At 29.7% G+C, this 17819-nt stretch overlaps 4 protein-coding genes across 9 annotated transcripts; 2 read left to right on the top strand and 2 right to left on the bottom strand.

Annotated features, from left to right (window-relative positions):
* The first annotated feature begins 584 nt into the window (after positions 1-584).
* Positions 585-4188, top strand: LOC105665612 (BRCA1-associated protein). Of its 2 annotated transcripts, none has more exons than XM_012311537.3 (6): positions 585-1160; positions 1679-1949; positions 2052-2241; positions 2323-2641; positions 2740-3164; positions 3235-4188. In XM_012311537.3, exons 1-6 carry the CDS (start codon positions 1082-1084, stop codon positions 3613-3615), a joined length of 1665 nt encoding a protein of 554 aa, XP_012166927.1. In that variant the 5' UTR covers positions 585-1081; the 3' UTR covers positions 3616-4188. The 2 variants fall into 2 exon arrangements, with proteins under 2 accessions (XP_012166927.1, XP_012166934.1); XM_012311544.3 differs by having other exon boundaries at positions 1662-1949.
* Positions 4189-4665: 477 nt separating this feature from the next.
* LOC100645740 lies at positions 4666-10957 on the bottom strand. The gene is made up of 2 exons (XM_003393239.4): positions 8163-10957; positions 4666-7945 (listed from the first exon to the last, which is right to left on the bottom strand). The coding sequence occupies exons 1-2, from the start codon at positions 10647-10649 to the stop codon at positions 6278-6280; spliced, it is 4155 nt and encodes a 1384-aa protein (XP_003393287.1). The 5' UTR covers positions 10650-10957; the 3' UTR covers positions 4666-6277.
* A 1407-nt stretch (positions 10958-12364) lies between these two features.
* Positions 12365-14986, top strand: LOC100645308 (tRNA (guanine(10)-N2)-methyltransferase homolog). Of its 2 annotated transcripts, none has more exons than XR_007224719.1 (9): positions 12365-12784; positions 12856-12921; positions 13006-13251; positions 13380-13514; positions 13586-13849; positions 13912-14050; positions 14121-14319; positions 14376-14530; positions 14613-14708. XR_007224719.1 is itself a non-coding variant. In XM_003393236.4 (9 exons), exons 1-9 carry the CDS (start codon positions 12719-12721, stop codon positions 14772-14774), a joined length of 1404 nt encoding a protein of 467 aa, XP_003393284.1. In that variant the 5' UTR covers positions 12367-12718; the 3' UTR covers positions 14775-14986. The 2 variants fall into 2 exon arrangements, 1 of the variants encoding a protein (XP_003393284.1); XM_003393236.4 differs by having other exon boundaries at positions 12367-12784; positions 14404-14530; positions 14613-14986.
* A 195-nt stretch (positions 14987-15181) lies between these two features.
* On the bottom strand, positions 15182-17791 carry LOC100645432 (ER membrane protein complex subunit 2). 4 transcript variants are annotated; one of them, XM_012311512.3, is made up of 8 exons: positions 17701-17791; positions 16568-16610; positions 16345-16458; positions 16117-16267; positions 15907-16050; positions 15663-15819; positions 15488-15583; positions 15182-15423 (listed from the first exon to the last, which is right to left on the bottom strand). In XM_012311512.3, exons 2-8 carry the CDS (start codon positions 16599-16601, stop codon positions 15250-15252), a joined length of 870 nt encoding a protein of 289 aa, XP_012166902.1. In that variant the 5' UTR covers positions 16602-16610; positions 17701-17791; the 3' UTR covers positions 15182-15249. The 4 variants fall into 4 exon arrangements, with proteins under 4 accessions (XP_012166902.1, XP_012166880.1, XP_012166891.1 ...); XM_012311490.3 differs by lacking the exon at positions 17701-17791 and adding an exon at positions 17125-17263; XM_012311501.3 differs by lacking the exon at positions 17701-17791 and adding an exon at positions 17010-17114.
* Positions 17792-17819: the final 28 nt, after the last annotated feature.

Below are 17819 nucleotides of genomic sequence, written 5' to 3'. Positions count from 1 at the left end.
TATAAAATACTTAATACGGGATCAAACGAGAAATATTATATATTATTATTTTTCAAATCGTACGCAAAAGAACAAACATGATAACGTAATATTATAACGATAAAGACAATTTTTATTGGAGCCTTTGAACATTATTATACGCTTACCCTCTTTTTATTTTTTTAAGAAGAGTCATTCTAATTCGAAATTGGTTGATAGCGACTTAGGCTTTCAAAGTTATCTATCTGAGTTTTTATTATATTTATACAATGACATGTTTCAGTATTACAAAAATATGTAAGGCTTCTTCGAAATCCATGGTGTCTAATATTTTATATTTTTTACAGGCTTGTATAAAATTTTTCTATTCGCGAAATTAATTTAATATTCTTAGCGCAATTATATTTTAGCGGCAATTTTTTTTTAATATGCGCTCAAAAATTGAAGAGCTACTACTAAAAAGAAAAACGTAAAGCCTATTTATATTATGTTGTATATTTAATGAATATATAATATTGTCCCTAATAATGATTATAAAGAATAATTTAGAAAATTTTGGTAACATTTTAATAAAACTTTTGTCGCTTCTTAAAACAATGTTGTATCATGTTTATTTTTTCTACACTGAATATGAATATGATATGTAATTATTAATTAGTACTGACTTTATAAGATTCATAATTCATAATAATAAAAAAGGTATTTTCTCTAATAATAACAATGCACATCAGGTGGCGCGATACTGACTACTTTTTAAAGGTGGGAGTTACCCATTTGAAAGAATATATTGTATTTGATTGGTGAATGATAAGCGAAAAGAGAAAAGAACTACACAACAAATCGTGACTTTCCATGATTCATCGTATTCATAAGTTTGCACAATCAGAATGTAATCCGTCTAAAATAATTTCTGTGACAATTAAATACAAGAGCAATGAGTGAAAGATAAATTTAACCTATTAATCGAAAACGGTGTAACACCTTGTAAGGTCATTGTTAGTTAATCATGGGGGTTGCTTAAAGGGTTAACAAAGTACTTAAGAATAGTGATCACAATGATAAATTTGTTTGTAATAATGCGCGATAAGTATTATTTTATGGGATGAATTCTTCTCCTATTTCGGTGTCTCTCTGCGTTATTCGCGTCGAGATTATTGACGAGGATTCTGAAGAATCGAATGGTAAATATTTATGTGTATCGTATAAGTAGAGTAGTAACATTCAATTGTTATTACTTATTTATACACTACTTGTTTTATAATGAATCGCTTCGGTTAATCTTTTTGTTTACAAATCCTTTTAAGGTTATGTTGTTTGTCATAACAATGTCGTATTTATATTATTACCTTTTTCTATAAAATTCATGTAACTTCGAATATAAGATATTTATCCGAAAGAGAATACACGAATAAATAAAATTTTTTTAGAAAGAACGTTTATATCTTTTTGATTATATACGATCAAATAAACGTAAGGCTTATAAGATATCATTTTCAAATTTACATAATTCTTTATTTTATACGTTCTGTTCTTTATAAATGGAATAATATTATTAATTTTTTAAAAATCTTTTTCCGAGACCTTAAAAGATGCTTTCAAATATTTAATATATGAAGATTGTTAACAAATAATTATTAAAAGTACAAAGATCATATCTTGTTTGTATCATGATTAATTCACAGTGGATTTCGTAATCCAGGCGCAATGGCTACTAAGATGAGGGGTCGCAGAGAACCATCCAAAATAAACATGGAAAATTGCACAAATCTTACAGAGAATCAAGACTCTGCACTTCCTTCTCAAGGAACTAGCAAATCTAGCTCAACATCTAGAGCTAATTCAGAGGAAAACACCTATGATGATTCAGAGATAGCTGGTGCAAGTGCCTGTGCCTGTGATCAAATCAATTTTATCTCTGGGAACCCATTTGTCGAAGTGACCAAAGGAATTATACACTTGTATAAGGAAAAGTGAGTACTCTTTGATTTTGAGCACCATTTAATTATGTAAATAATAAATTGCAATCATTTATATCTTGTACTATAATATATAATAATATTAATAAATTCTAGCAAATTAACGGATATACACCATGCAGCAGAACGTACCCAAACTATCTGCATTCTCTCAGTTCCAGCTACAATGACCTGTCATGATCTTCTAAGGTTTACAGCACCTTGCCATCAAGATGTTCGGCATTTTAGGATACTTAGAGATGGTAGTCCCAATCAATATATGGCATTGATTACTTTCAAATCTGCTGTAATTATCTTTAATGAATTAAATCTTCTTCATATATTGATTTTACTGTATTATAACATTACATTTTACATGACATTTCAGAATGCAGCAACAGAATTTTATGGTTCCTTTAATGGCACTCCATATAATTCTTTTGAACCAGATGTTATTTGTCACATGGTATTTGTGTACAGTGTAGAAGTGACATATAACGCTATGCCTTTATCTGGACACACAGAATTACCACTTTGTCCAGTTTGTTTAGAGAGAATGGACGAAAGTGTTGACGGGATTTTAACAATATTATGCAACCATACATTTCATGCAAGTTGTTTAGCTAAATGGGGAGATACCTCATGTCCAGTTTGTAGATATGCTCAAACACCAGAATCATTTGCAGACAGTTACTGCATGGAATGTAGTATGTAAACAATAATTTTTTTAGATAAAAGGAAGTGAATTAAGAGAAATTAGTGAAAATATCACAAATAAAATAAAAACTGTATAAATATTTTCTAGATACTGGAGAAAGCAATGATGCTTTATGGATTTGTCTAATATGTGGACATATAGGATGTTCGCGATATCACCAGGGACATGCTTTTCAGCACTATCGTGAGACACATCACTGTTATGCTATGCAATTAGGAAATAACAGAGTTTGGGATTATGTCGGAGATAATTTTGTTCATCGATTACTGCAAAATAAAGATGGAAAAATGGTTGAAGGTGGACCTACAGCAACTAAAGCTGAAGGAGCAGCAATGGAAGAAAAAGTAGATTCCGTACAGTTAGAATTTACGTATCTTTTAACATCGCAGTTGGAAACTCAACGACAGTATTTCGAGGATAGGTTAGCGCGATTAGAACAGCATTCTGTATTACAAACTACAGAACTTAGAGAAAAAGTGGGTCAAGTATCAGAAGAAAATGCCAAAACTAAGGTAATTTTTATTACCATTTGTCTCTTGAAAATTAAAAGAGAAAGTTCATTGTTTTTATTACATATTTTAGGAACAATTAGCAACATTGACTCGGGAGAAGCAAAATGTGGATAAACGACTACAGCAAGTTAGTAATAAATTGGTACAAGTACAAGCAGAATTAACTGAAGAAAAGGAACTAAGGAAAGCATTGGAATTAAATCAAGCCTCTTGGCAAGATAAATATAAAATGCTGCAAAATGAAATGACCGAGTATCAAAAGACAAAGCAGACAGAAATAACGAATTTAAAAGAGCAAGTACAGGATTTAATGTTTTATCTTGATGCACAAAATAAAGTCGAAAATTCAGAATTACGAGAAGAAATAGCTTCAGGTCGTATAGTAATTCCAGAAACCTCTAATTCTGCTAAAAAGAACATTCGACCTTCTAAATCTCGTAAAAAACGTTGATGTTATTCGCTGATATTTTCTGTAAAAAGATTGAGTTTCAAATCAGATCTAAAAATTAAAATCTGATTTCATACCTTTTTATGTCAAAATAAACAGCTGAATTTTTTTACTGATTTTAAGCAACAGCAATCTGGAAGTATAGTAATATAAAAATTATGATCAATGCTATAAACTACTGATGTTTGTAGTTTCTGAATACATTTTAATATTTAATTCTTCCGAATTAAAATTAATATATGAAATTTTAAATATAAATTGATGCTATATATGTATAAACGAAATCTGTAATATGGAGAGTTTCAAATGTAATCTATCCCAAAAATAAAAGATGTTGTTTCATATTTATTTTTGCCAACATAATGTTTGATATTAAGTATAGAACTATTTGCTTTATTTTGTTAATTTGTAATTATACTTGTACTAATATTCAATAGATTGTAGTATTTTAAGTAAAAGTAGCGAATATTTTAATTCTTCTAAAATTTCTTATTTTCTAAAAAAAATGCTTTAAATGAATATGATTTTATAAATGTAAAATATATTGAATCTCAGAATAAACACATTACTCAAAAACGATTTTGTTTATATCGCACTTTCTCAACTTTAAAATTAGTAAAGTTCTACGAGTAACTGAGAATTATATTTGGAGGTATACACACATGGTATTTAAATTATTACACTTGTCCTTTAATTTATCAATAAATATTCTAATAAATAGTAATAATTTCTGCTAACTCTTTAAATATTCATAAAATAATTGCATGATACATACATATATGTATGTACATTTAAATAAATTTCACTTATATTTTAATAAATAACACTTACTTAAAATTAATCTTTCATTTACCTACTTTTTCAAATGAAAAATATATCACATTTTTTTAAATTCATAAAACATTTGTCCTAAATATTTTTATCGAATTCGCAATTTGCAATATTTTTACATATTTTTTCTTATTTTATCATTTGTTTTTACATTACATTTCCCATTTACAAACATGAAACAAATATGGTATTGGTACTTGTAATAAAAATACAAAGAAAAACTTATTTAAAAAAGTACCTCAATACATAATTTTTATTAAGGTATACAGATGTTGCTGATTTATAGTTTCTTTTTATGATAATAGCCTATTTTTATTCTCATAAGAGTATGGAGTCGTTTTTAAACAATTATTAGTTCCCAACAGAATTTGTTGGATGAGTTATAAAATAAAACTGATATACATATTTACATTATCTACAATTGCATTCAAGTAGAATACATATGTTCAACTAAATGATTGCACATTTGGACGTCGATGTTGGTCATGCATGCAAATAAGTTTCGCTTAATGATCGACGATATTAGAAAACTGCTATATTTAACTATTAACGAAACTAAAATATAATTTGTTAAATAACTATTAACAAGATGAAACTCAAAGTACGTTATGAAAACAGTATAACCATTTTAAAAATGTTTCATGCAGTTTTGTTGAAATTTACGGTAACAGTTTATGAGAAGCTGTTTTCGTAACAAAACGTCCATCAAACGCAATATAATTATAGTAACACAATTTTGATATATTTAATATATTAGCGCCTCTTCATTCATATTGCTCTCTATAAATTAAATGATACATGATCTGCCAAATATTTTAATATAAAACAATTAACTATTAAGATATTTGTCACAGTATCACTATACCAAATATTTCAAATAACTGCAAACACGATTGTTTTTGCTTGTAAATTAAGATATATACATAGTGAATATATGCATGTCGGAGAGTAATATGAGGAACCAACATCGATCAGTCTTGGAATTATAATTCACAATAAAAATCATTATATATTTTGCAAAATATATAAATATAACTAAGATCCGTAACTACCTTGCGATAATTAATAATGCTAATTATTGATAAGAGCTTATGCGTAGTAAATTCAATGCAAATAAATACGATTCTCCCAGTTCCTTCTCACATTCGATGCCAATACATAAAATCGTAATATATATACTTTGTGTAAAATAGTTGTTGTAAAAAAATTTCGTACAACGATCAACACATAAAAGTGCTTAATGATTTCATAATATTGATCAGTTAGTTATTATTATCTAATAGTTAATTAGTATAAGTTGGCAAAAAGCATTTCATCGTATAGTCTTCCTTTATGGAAGTTATTCAAATCTTCAGACATGTACCAGTTAATATTTGTTAAAAATTTCTTATTATCTTAAGTAGTTACAGTCTCGAGTCATTATTGAGTAGACTATATGACGAAAATTTACGAAGTGCAACATACAATGCACAATGCACAATGCACAATACAACGTAAAATCGTCCTCTTGTTTTTTATGATTAAAGCAAGTTTAATTCTTTTATCTAGTTAAATATTGCTAGTAATAATACTAGCAGGTAATTCAAGTTTAAAATCTCTGTATTAAAATATTTAAGAAATAATAACAGAAACGAACGAGATTTGTAAAAGATGTAATATATATAGATATATTACATTTATTGCATCCCTTTTTTGTACTGAATTATTGTTTGCTTCAGTTTAAAAAAAAAATTTCAGCACATAGAAGAATAAGAGGTAAAACGTTAAGATAAAGCATTGTGAAATGTTTAAAAATATTGACTAAGCAAACTGGATCAAAAATCTCGTTCGCTTTTTAATTTTCGGTATTTACAGGTTCTCGTGCATGATGAATTCTGACATGTTTGTTATGATTGGATTTCGTACCGCTAGACTTTCCACAAATATGACATGTATATGGTCTGGCACCTGAATGTACTCGCAAGTGTTCTTTCAGATAATATGATCTATGAAAAGTTTTGTTGCAAACATCACATGTATATGCTTTGTTCTCTTCATGTTCCTTTACATGCCTTAAACAATTATATTTTCGTATGAACTGCGCTCCGCAATAATTACAGGTATAAGGACGCACGTTTCTATGAGAATTCATATGAGCAGTATAATCACTGTGCCGGTAAAACGCGCCACTACACTGATTACACTTGAAAGGTTTGGTGCTACGAGCAGCGTGAGTCCATTTGTGCAATTGTAAGTTCCACTTAGTACTAAATGCTTTAGAACAAACTTGACATTCATATGGTCTTTCACCATTATGTACTCGCATATGCACTGCTAAGGAAGATCGTAAATAAATACACTTACATACAGGACACTCAACATTTTCGTTCTCTCTTTGAGCATCTGGAACGAACCTTTTATTATGAGCTCGGCGCATATGTCTAGTCAAGCTGGCCATGTGAATGAATCTTTCATTACAATATGTACATGCTTTGGGTTTTTCATCATGTGTTTCTTTATGCCAAGCTAGCTTTTTCTTTGTATGAAAAACCTCACCACAATGACATATGTAATCTTTTAATTTCTTTTTTATATTCAAATGATGTCTATTTTTGTGCTGTGTTAGATTTGAATATCTGCGAAACGTTTCATTGCAAAGATTACATTTAACAGGTGCATTCCCGGTATGACCATTGGTATGTTCATCTAACTTCTGTTTTGTTAAAAATGCTTTGTCACAAACAGTACATGGAAATGGTTTAATTCCTAAATGTCGTTTCATGTGTAATTTGAAATTTTGTTTCCTATAAAAATACTTTCCACATTGACTACATTCTAATGGATGTATTTTTAAATGGGCATTGTACAATAGAACCGAGGGAAATTCTTCGTGACATATCTGACACTTGGTGCTCTCACGAATTCGTTTTGTTGTTTCTGTAATATGTACTCTTCTATGATGTAGTTGTAATGATTTTTCACTACTAAATCTCTGATTGCAAAGGGTGCAGATCACTTCAATGTTTGATGGTATTACTAATGTTTCAATTTTTTGATCAGATTCTACTTTTGTAGTTACATCTGTACATGATTGTGGTGGTTGAAGTTGATGTAACAGTGGTTGCTGGTGATAAACTTGTTGAACATGTAAACCTGGTACAAAAATATCTTCAAATACATTCATACGGCCATCCAATAACTTAATATCCTTTACTTCAGGTTGTTCTGTAGATTCTCTACTGCTACTCGGACCAGCTTCTTTGTGCGCGGTGGTACTATGTACTCTGCGTTCTTTTGGACAATCAAATACTTCAGGGCAATGATAACATTTGAACATTCTTTTTGTAGGAGTTTTTCTATCTCGATCTAAAAATAAACTTGATGTAAAATGTGTTGCTAAAGATCTGCTATCTAATAATGGGCCTGTAATTTCATTGTCTGATCCATCAGATTCTTCCCAACTTTCACGTGCCATTAGATCATAAGATGTTGACATTCTTGATGATTCTTGACCAGCATATAACTGAATATACAGAATAAATTTGTTAATATAAACATAACTTTTAATATCAGTTTTTATAGAAAATTTGTTTACACAATATATTCAGTATTAAATTAATTATATATATTTAAATTACTTGTTGAAATATTTGTTATTTTATAAATCTATTAAACTCTTATGTGAAATATTTATAATAAATTTTAACAATATATTTATATTCAAAGACCAGCTTACATACCTGCCAAGCTGATTGTTCTGTACATCCATTGCTTTCTTGTTCTGATAGTTCACCTCTGGGAGGCATAGTTTCATCAGCTCTCATATTAATGCTTTTAACTTCTTCATCTATACCTATTCCACCTTCACTACTTGCCATAGATTGTTGGCTGGTTCCACTAACTGCTTTTTGTGAAGAATCACTTATGAATGTACTAGGAACTAAGATTTGAAGCCCATCAAATTCAAACACATTCATTGGACCTGCATGGGCATCTTCATTTAAACTAAGGAGTTCCACAGATTGTTTTTGTATAATTGATTTAGATGAATGAAAACTCTTTGAGTCAGAACTACTTGCGACATCACTAGATTCTGATAAATTTACATGATTATTACTTTTACTTGGCATGTTATATGATTCATCCATTAATGTTGATTGCTGAGAATGTTGTGAATGAATTGTAGAAAACGAACTCATATGGTCACTAATTCCAGATTGATATGCAGAATCTCCTTCCATCTTTTTCTCATTTTTGCATAAGGAAAGTTCTGACTGATCAGCTTTCACATCTTGTTCAACTAAAGAACAATCAATAGGATCTTTTTCTGGTGATTCATCCATTGCTACATTACTTTCTTCATCGTGACTTATACCATTAGTATCCATATGACAAAATGAATGGACAGAAGCAGGTGAACATGGTTTACTAAGATCCTTTCTAACTCTTAATACAGAAATACCACTACTTGCAGATAATGGAGTATGAGATCTAACATTGTCTGCATTTTCATCATATTTAATGAAAGGAGTATGTGGGCTAGGTATTTCCTCTATTTCCATATCTGCCTCATCAAAATTATCTTCTGTTTCATTTTTTTCATCTTCATCCTCTTCCTCATCGTGCAATGTGCTTGCGTCAAAACCAATTGGATAAAAATTAAGGTGTTCATTTGAACTAAAATCTGAATGAACAGAATAGGTTCTATGAGGTCTTCTTTGTACAATAGGTGATGGAGGTGCAGACAAACTGTTTTTATAATTGTATAAAAGACAAGAATTTTTATTTTCATCATTACCTATATTAATTTCCGAGCTTTGATTAACTTTTACTTTTACATCAGATTTACAACTGTTTTCATATTCAATGGGATTATTACTAGTTATTTCATGTATTACACTTTCAGCCCTTTCAGGAGAAGTATTTTTCTTTGTATCTTTACTCTTCTTTTTATCATCTTCAAAATTGGATTCTTTCTGTGGAGTATTATTAAATTCATTTTCCATAATAGTGATTAAAAGACGTTCTAATTGTTCTACTTCAGGCTGAGCTGGTGCTTTTACTGTATCTTCTACAGGCATTTCTGCTGAGGTACCTTCATTTTTGCTTATTTCTTCTCTGTGAGGAACTTTTTCATTAGTTGCATTTTCTGTTTCATTTTCTCTTACCATTGGTGATACTTCAGGCATAATAACTTTATTATTATCATCATCATCTTCATATCTGTGTACATACTCCTGCATTTCTGACGATTCATAATGAATAGACTTACACTGCATATTTGTAGTAACAACGCACGACGATTCCCCATTATCAATATCCGGCAGTACACTCTCAACTTTATCATCTGTAGTGACATTGACATTACAAGTAATTGCCAATGATCTTGGAATGCTATCATATTCATCTTGCACAGTATGCTGATCTGTACTTGAACCAAGGGGCTCCTCTCCTTCTTGCTCTATTTGAATTGTACTAGTTTCACTTTCATTTTGCTGCATAGAATTATCTTCGTTTAATGATGGAGGAGAAACTGGAAGGTTGATATCTGATAACATTTGTTCAGACTCTTGCTCTGATTCAGGTAAAATCTCAGGTAAAATTTGTTTTGGCTCGGAATTATTTACAGGTACAGCAATGGCAGTTCTACCAGTTGTTTCACCAGCCATAGTTACCACTGGCCTGACTCTAGTGGTGTTTGGTATGGCTGTGACTGGCGAAATCATTTGAACAGTTGGTATTTGTTGCTGCTGATACATACCATATGGATTATATAGCATTTGCATCATTTGATTAGCTTGTGGAGCCATTGCATATTGTGGTATCATCATAGTGCCATTATTTACAAACTGTTGATAACTAAATGAAGCAAACTGAGGTGGCATCACAGTACCGATAGGTGGACATTCGAAAATAGGTCCTATAGGATATGGAGATTGAGCCGATAGATGAGTATTCTGTGCAACTTGAGGTGTATTTTGGGATGATTGTATAGCTGGAGATGCTGGAGGTGCTGATGATGATAACTGTGTCTGTTGCACATTTGAGGAATTGGTACTAGCTTTGATAAGAGCTTCGATGACTTGTTCTTTTGGATGAGTATCCAAATGTCTTTGTAAGCTGATACCCTCGCGTAGATAGAGGGTACAGACTGGACAAGCCACTGCACTTCCTGAAGCTCCATTGCTTACTGCATCCATTGTGTCTGAGGTATTTTCTTTATACATTTAACTTCTCAACTATTGCATTGAACACAACCAATGCAAAATTCTCTGCAAAATATCCACGATGAAGTAATAACACCACTTTATTCTTTTCGTAATTGACACCCTTGCTGTTACTGCCGTTACTGTCGAATTCGTCGTATCTGTCGTAATTATCGTTCTGTTCGTCTCAGCTGCCTGTTTAGTTGCAGTCGTAGTTATCACCGTCGACGCCGACGCCGTCACCGTCACCGTCGCCGTCGCCGTCGCCGTCGTCGGTGTCGTCGTCGGTGTCGCCGTCGTCGTCGTCGTCGGTGTCGCCACCGTCGTCGTCGCCGTCGCCACCGTCGTCGTCGTCGTCGTCGTCGTCGTCGTCGTCGTCGTCGTCGCCGTCGTCGCCGTCGTCGTCGCCGTCGTCGTCGCCGCCGCCGTCGCCGTCGCCGTCGTCGTCGTCGTCGTCGTCGTCGTCGTCGTCGTCGTCGTCGTCGTCGTCGTCGTCGCCGTCGTCGCCGCCGCCGCCGCCGTCGCCGTTATCGTTGTAATCGTTGCCGTTTTGGTCGCCGTTTTGATAGTCGTTATGATCGTAATAGATGTACCTAGTCGTTGTAACCCGTAATTTTGTCTAATATCGTTAACACATATCGCCAATGGCTGGCTGCATTTTGGGCTTTATCAGGCCTGCAAACACATTAGAGCACGGCATATGTACGGCCGACACGTTGCACCAGGCAGTGCCCCAAAAATATCGACGTTCATGGCTACCTGGTTTGTGTGTGCGATGGAGCCAGCAAGGCAGTCGCGGACAAATCAATATCCTATTAAATCGCCAGCCTCCCCTGCTCTTATTAAATTACACCTGCACTATTCACACACGTTTTCAATACAGCACCTTCCTCAAACCTATGTACAACAACTCTTTTTAAGAGCCTTTTGTTTCTTACTCGATTATCAAAACGGCATGTTTTTCACCCGATTCCAGCCTAAAAACACAACAGAAAACAGTGACGAGTAGTATTTCACCTTAGAATGAGAACAACAAGAAGTTTTACTACGAATATAGCGCCCCCTCGTACGCTATTCTATTAGCTACGATGTTGTAGATCTACCGATTAAGAAATTATAGTTTTCTCTTTTATCGACTATTTTAAATATATAATGTTTCTATACATTATATGTATATATGTATTTCCAGAGATACTTTTACTGTATTATTATGCTCATAATTTAATTAATATACATATATATATATATGATTTATGCTATTTCTTGCATTTAAATGCTATGTACATCTTTTTTCTTGCAACTTCTCTGCGTTTCCTATTTTTCTTTCATATTTATGTTGTTGAAATTTATATTTCATCTTCTGATATTTTACAAGATTTATATCTTCATATAATATCTCATGACACTTTTTGATTATTAAACAATTTTTAGTAAATCATATCATAAAAATAATTGTAATTAATACTTCTCTATTACTACATATTATGATTTAATTAATATTTCCTCGTATGGTATTATACTTAATGCTATTAATATATTATAGAAGATTAATATATCGTAAAATAAATTGAGCAACTTTACTCTCTAATAAGAGCGCTTCTTCACTGTTTTGTATAATGAAAAATAATAATAATATTATACCGGCATAATATTCAATAATAATCGACTCACTATATTTTATTTATCTATGGTTTCGACTAAGCATGCGCGTATAATGTGTGCAATATCTTTTTGTGTTGATCACGTTGGTTAATGTCTAGATCATAGATCTTATGTTACTTGATGCTAAATGATGTTTATAGTTACATATAATTACAATTTAATCAATATGTAATAATTTATATTAAAGTTAGAAACTTAATTTTTTAGTTGAAAAATCTAAATGATGTAGTAAAATAAAAAGTCTGCATTATAAACACAAATAGTTTACTTCAACTTAAATTTTTGAATTGTATTAGTTTATGCAAAATTATTTTAAAGCTATATTTCAATATTAGAGTATATGTTTATATGTTTTAATATAATTAATACTATAATTTAAATAATGTAATTTGTATTGAATATGGATAAATATATATAAAGCAATAACAATGAATAACCAGTGGAAAAAATATCTGTTTTGGTTTGCTCAAGAACACATTGATTTTCGTACAGCTGTAAGTAATTTTTTATTTAATTTAATTTTTACCTGTTTATTCTATAAAACTTTTACACTTCATCTTTTTAGGAAATGCAATCTATTCTTGGTATGTTTGGTGTAAATATTTATACTCATTCTGAATTAAACATACATGTAAGAAAATACATTTATTTTGTTAACTATAATATAATATAATATTTAATACATTTGTCTATGCAATAAATGATTTTTTTATAGCCTTATTGGATAGTTAATTTACCTTCAGAAACTCTGGCACATGAAATTGCAAGCAGAGCAGTCTGCGTGCGATTTTGTTTAGAGTTGTGGGCTAATAGTAAACAAGTTGAAAATTTGCATAACAAGTTAAAAACTTATCCAATTTCAGAAATTAATAAATATGCTGGTCCACACAAATCTTTTAAAGTAATAGTTGAAACATTTTGTAAACATTTTTCTCAAGGTGAAAAAGTAAATAAAATTGATGTAAGTACATAACTTATAAATTTGTAAACTGAAATTATGATATTAATCTAACTAATTAATCTAATTAATCTAAATTTGTAAACTGAAATTATGAAATTTTGATATTAATCTAACTTTGTAATAAATAGTCTTTCAGTTATTTACCATTGCAAGGACCAGTAAGACTAAATAATCCAGATACAACATTATGTTATATAGAATTTTATGGATTAGATCCTAATAACATCCCTAAAGAACCATATGAATTATTTTTTGGTAGATGGGTATGCATAATTATATTATACAGTTACATCAATTTATTACATATATATTACATTTTATAATGAAATTTTAGATTACAAGTGGACAGAGAGATTTAATTCGAAAGTTATCGCTGAAAACCAGAAAATTTATTGGTAATACGTCTATGGATCCTCAACTGTCATTAATAATGGCTAATCAAGCTCAAGTTCAAAAGGGAGACATTGTGCTTGATCCATTTGTTGGTACTGGATCTTTATTAGTTGCTGCTTCTCATTTTGGAGGATATACATTGGGAACAGATATAGATTTTTTAATGCTGCATGGGCGTACAAGGCCTAGTAGGATATCACAAAAGGTAAAAAATTTATTTGCTTATACTGAATGATATTATTAAATAATTATTAAAATAATGGCCAGATTAGGGAAAAAGATGAAAATATTGCTACAAATATGAGTCAATATGGAAAAAGATCATACTATATTGATGTAGTTGTATCAGACTTTTCTTATCCTTTATGGCGTTCTGACATGTGTATAGATGCTATAATAACAGACCGTAAGTATCAGCTCTTTTCATTAACTTATAAGTCGTACTGTAAAAGCCTTCATCTCTTTATTAATTATAGCTCCTTATGGTATCAGAGAAGCAACAGAACGGATAGGTACAACTAAATTAAATCCAGTGATAGAAGAACATCAAGCTTCATCTCATATACCATCTAAAATTGGTTATGATTTACCTCAAATATACAAGGATTTATTAACTTTTGCAGCTCAACATCTTAAATTAAATGGTAGATTAGTATGTTGGTTTCCTTTATTTAGGTAAGTCATAGGTTATAAAAAGTTGTTTATCGATATTACAATATTTATTTTTATAGAATGAAGTATAAAATACTACTTTTATAGAGATCAATATTCAGAGGATCAGTTACCAACACATCCATGTTTGGAATTAATAGCTAATTCAGAACAAGTACTTAGTAATTATACTAGTCGGAGGTTATTGACTTATAAAAAGGTAAAAGATCCAAAGGTATGTGTCAAAATCTATATTATACAACTACTAAAAAAAGGTTAAAAGTAATTTGATCAAAATTCTCAATTTTTTCTTTCAGGAATCAGATGAAATAATTTCTACCAATTTAATCGACTTCCGCGAACAATATTTTGCATTACGAAATGAAAGTAGAAGGGAAAAACGAATGAAGAAAGCTGTAGAAAAAGCAAAGAAAAGAGAACTTTGGGAACAGAATAATAAAGAAAATCCAAAAAGATGACTGTAATTATTTTACGTGTAACAAACATTTATTTTCCTTCAAATTCGTGTTTGAGAATATAAATTTTGTTAAACTGTTACTTTTTATGGCCATATGTGCATTTTAAAAAATAAAACAGGACATGTGCGGGAAAGTATAATATTCATAACAAGAAAAATTCTGAATTCATCAATAAAATGTCATTTTCTAACATTTTCTAGAGATTATGAAAAGAATAAGGAACTTTTTTCATTTAGTTCTATAATCTTTTTACTAAATGACCTTAAGAATTATTTAAATAAGGTAAATAATACTTTACCTTATTTTGGATAGTAAATATTTTAATATACATTCGCAAATTTACTTGACATACTAAAAAACTATTTATGTCAAAAGATTTGTATTAAATAATAAATTATATATGCGTGTAAATTGTAAGGAATGAACAGTACATTTATATACATTACAGCACATACATACATATAAATTTGTATACTTAAACTTCCAGTTGCAATTGACCTAATAATCCTTCAAGTGTTTTAATACTTTCATTTGACACTTTTGATCCATAATGCTTTTCAATTTGAATAGCTGCCCATTCACATAATTTTATTGCATCTTTCTTTTTAGAAGAGGGACATTTAGGTGATGCGGCAATATTATTGGTTGCCTAAAAATTTAAGCTTATAGTAAGAGTTTAGCACTACATGTTTTTTTCTAATTTTAATTCTTACCAACAGTAAACCATACAAAGCTCTGATATTGTTTGGATTTAATCTTACAGCTTGACAAAAGTATGCTTTTGCTAATTCCATGTTTTCAAATCCACCCTAATAATAAGTAAAATATTTACTATTTCAGTGAAAGTTCTGAGGCTTCAGGTATTGTTACATAAAAAATATTTATTACCTGGGAATATTTTATTTCTGCATATCTCTGATAAATTAAATGACTATGTGGATTATGTAATATAAGTTCTTCCATACAAAATGCAGCTTTAGAATATTCTTGCTCTTGTAAATATAGATCACATAATTCATGCCATGCCTCTTGATCACTCATAAATCTATAATACATGAAGGATATAAAATCTATGATTAATACAATAAGATAAAAACTTAAAATATCAAAAAAATTTCAACTAAACACTAACTTTTTTAAATATTCTGTAAGCTCCTTAATAGCTTCTGATATCCGACCTTTTGCTTTTAATATAGCTATACGTCTTTTTCTTGGTGCTGCATTTGTTTCATCTCTTTTTATAATAGAATCCAAAACTTCTAATGCTTCATCATACCTACAAATATTTAGCTTCTTTTATATGGCATAGAAATATATGACAAATATCATAAATAATTGTTACATTTCCAAAGCTTCCAGATGCATAGCATGATATTTATGGACTCTTAAACTGCTAGGAAATTCTCTTTTCAATATTTTAATGCAATATTCTGCTAAAGAACGACGATCACAATCCAATGCGGCTGTGCAGACTTGTTCCAAAACCAGATATTCTATTTAAAAGTTACAAATTATTGTAGAAAGTTAACACCATTTTAAAAATATCTTATAAAAAATTACTTCATCTTACTCTCATTGCCAAGTTGATCAATTTTTCCCATTAATTTAGACTCCCACAGATCAACTACATCTTTACTTCGCCGTTCACTATCCTCTCTCCATGTCCTGAACATGTCTCGTACTTCTACATATATAAAAAACATAACAATAAAAGTTTAATAATTACATCGAAATATTAATAAATTAAAATTCGAAACTTATAGATAATTAAACTATGTTCTTTATTAACTTACCTTTCCATGATAAATTATCATATTGATCAGCCATAGTTGAAGTCTTAAAAAAAATAATGTCATAAATAATATATAATAGATTTGTGCATAGAGTGTATTAAATAATATTCTATACATGAAGCAACTACAATTATGTACAAACATAAAAGAAGATATAAAGTTAATTAATCAAATACTAAAAAAATTACAACTTTACATAATTCTGAATATTTTTATGGTAACAACCATTCCTTAATATCATAAATTTCATACAAGTATACATAATATTATAATATATAAATATATATGTATGAATTTGTAAATACATTGCTTATTATAACCTATTTATTATAACCTAAATAAGTAAAAGATTAGATACCAAAGAATATATGTTAAATATATATAAATAACACAGAAAGAAATATTAACACAAGTCAAACAAGATATAAAAACAAATATGTACTTATATGTTAACAGTTATTAATTGCAATACACTTGGAGCAAATTTATTATTACAGTGTAATAATTCGTGCAGTAGAATCTCAGAATATAAAGCATTATAGGTATTTCAAACTTACGTAGAAGTAATTGCAGTAATAAAAACAAGTTTATAATAAAGTATTGACTGAAATCAATGTACACGTAGCCTTAAATTAAATCGATCATGTACATATATTACACAGGTCGATCAAGAATCAAAAAGTAATTCAAGGCTATATATGCAAAATTATTCAGTAAGATATTTGAAGTACGTCATTTTCTTAAATTATAAAATAAGTGAAAAGTATAAAAAATAATATATAGTTTACAACATATTAAAAATACATACATTTTTATTATCATTATTGTTTCTAGTTTTTACTATTATATTATCATATTAAAGTATTGTCATTAAATTGATATAGCAAATAACTGGAAATATTGTTTTTTACACAAATACAAATAATATTAGAAAAACACAAAATGCTGTGTTTAATATATTAATTATGTTTATTCTTTCTGAAATGTAAAATTATCAACAGATTAACAAATCATGTTTTTCAATAGAAATTTAATGATTAATGTTATGTACATATTTGATAAAGAAAATAATTTTAAATTTGTCAAAACTATATTTTATTTAGTTTTTAAGTATTCTGATTACATTTCATTACTTTTTTCTCACAGCTGATTTGATAACATGTACTTCAAGAATACCACATTTTGACATTCATGTGTCGATTAAGTTCATTTTATTCGCGGAAAATTTTCTACTAATGGTTATTCTAAAAGG

The sequence above is a fragment of the Bombus terrestris genome, chromosome 1 (assembly GCF_910591885.1).
Source record: "Bombus terrestris chromosome 1, iyBomTerr1.2, whole genome shotgun sequence".
NCBI classification, from domain to species: domain Eukaryota; kingdom Metazoa; phylum Arthropoda; class Insecta; order Hymenoptera; family Apidae; genus Bombus; species Bombus terrestris.
This window is presented reverse-complemented; position numbering and strand designations above follow the sequence as displayed.

Coding starts and splice junctions, on each gene's coding strand:
- LOC105665612 (XM_012311537.3), top strand. CDS start 1,082: ATGAATTCTTCTCCTATTTCGGTGTCTCTCTGCGTTATTCGCGTCGAG. Junction 1,950..2,051: donor ATACACTTGTATAAGGAAAA/GTGAGTACTCTT, acceptor AATAAATTCTAG/CAAATTAACGGATATACACC. Junction 2,642..2,739: donor CAGTTACTGCATGGAATGTA/GTATGTAAACAA, acceptor AATATTTTCTAG/ATACTGGAGAAAGCAATGAT.
- LOC100645740 (XM_003393239.4), bottom strand. CDS start 10,649: ATGTATAAAGAAAATACCTCAGACACAATGGATGCAGTAAGCAATGGA. Junction 7,946..8,162: donor CAGAACAATCAGCTTGGCAG/GTATGTAAGCTG, acceptor CTGTATATTCAG/TTATATGCTGGTCAAGAATC.
- LOC100645308 (XM_003393236.4), top strand. CDS start 12,719: ATGAATAACCAGTGGAAAAAATATCTGTTTTGGTTTGCTCAAGAACAC. Junction 12,922..13,005: donor ATTCTGAATTAAACATACAT/GTAAGAAAATAC, acceptor ATTTTTTTATAG/CCTTATTGGATAGTTAATTT. Junction 13,252..13,379: donor AAAAAGTAAATAAAATTGAT/GTAAGTACATAA, acceptor TGTAATAAATAG/TCTTTCAGTTATTTACCATT.
- LOC100645432 (XM_012311512.3), bottom strand. CDS start 16,601: ATGGCTGATCAATATGATAATTTATCATGGAAAG. Junction 16,459..16,567: donor TGATAATTTATCATGGAAAG/GTAAGTTAATAA, acceptor TTATATATGTAG/AAGTACGAGACATGTTCAGG. Junction 15,820..15,906: donor CTTACAGAATATTTAAAAAA/GTTAGTGTTTAG, acceptor CATGTATTATAG/ATTTATGAGTGATCAAGAGG.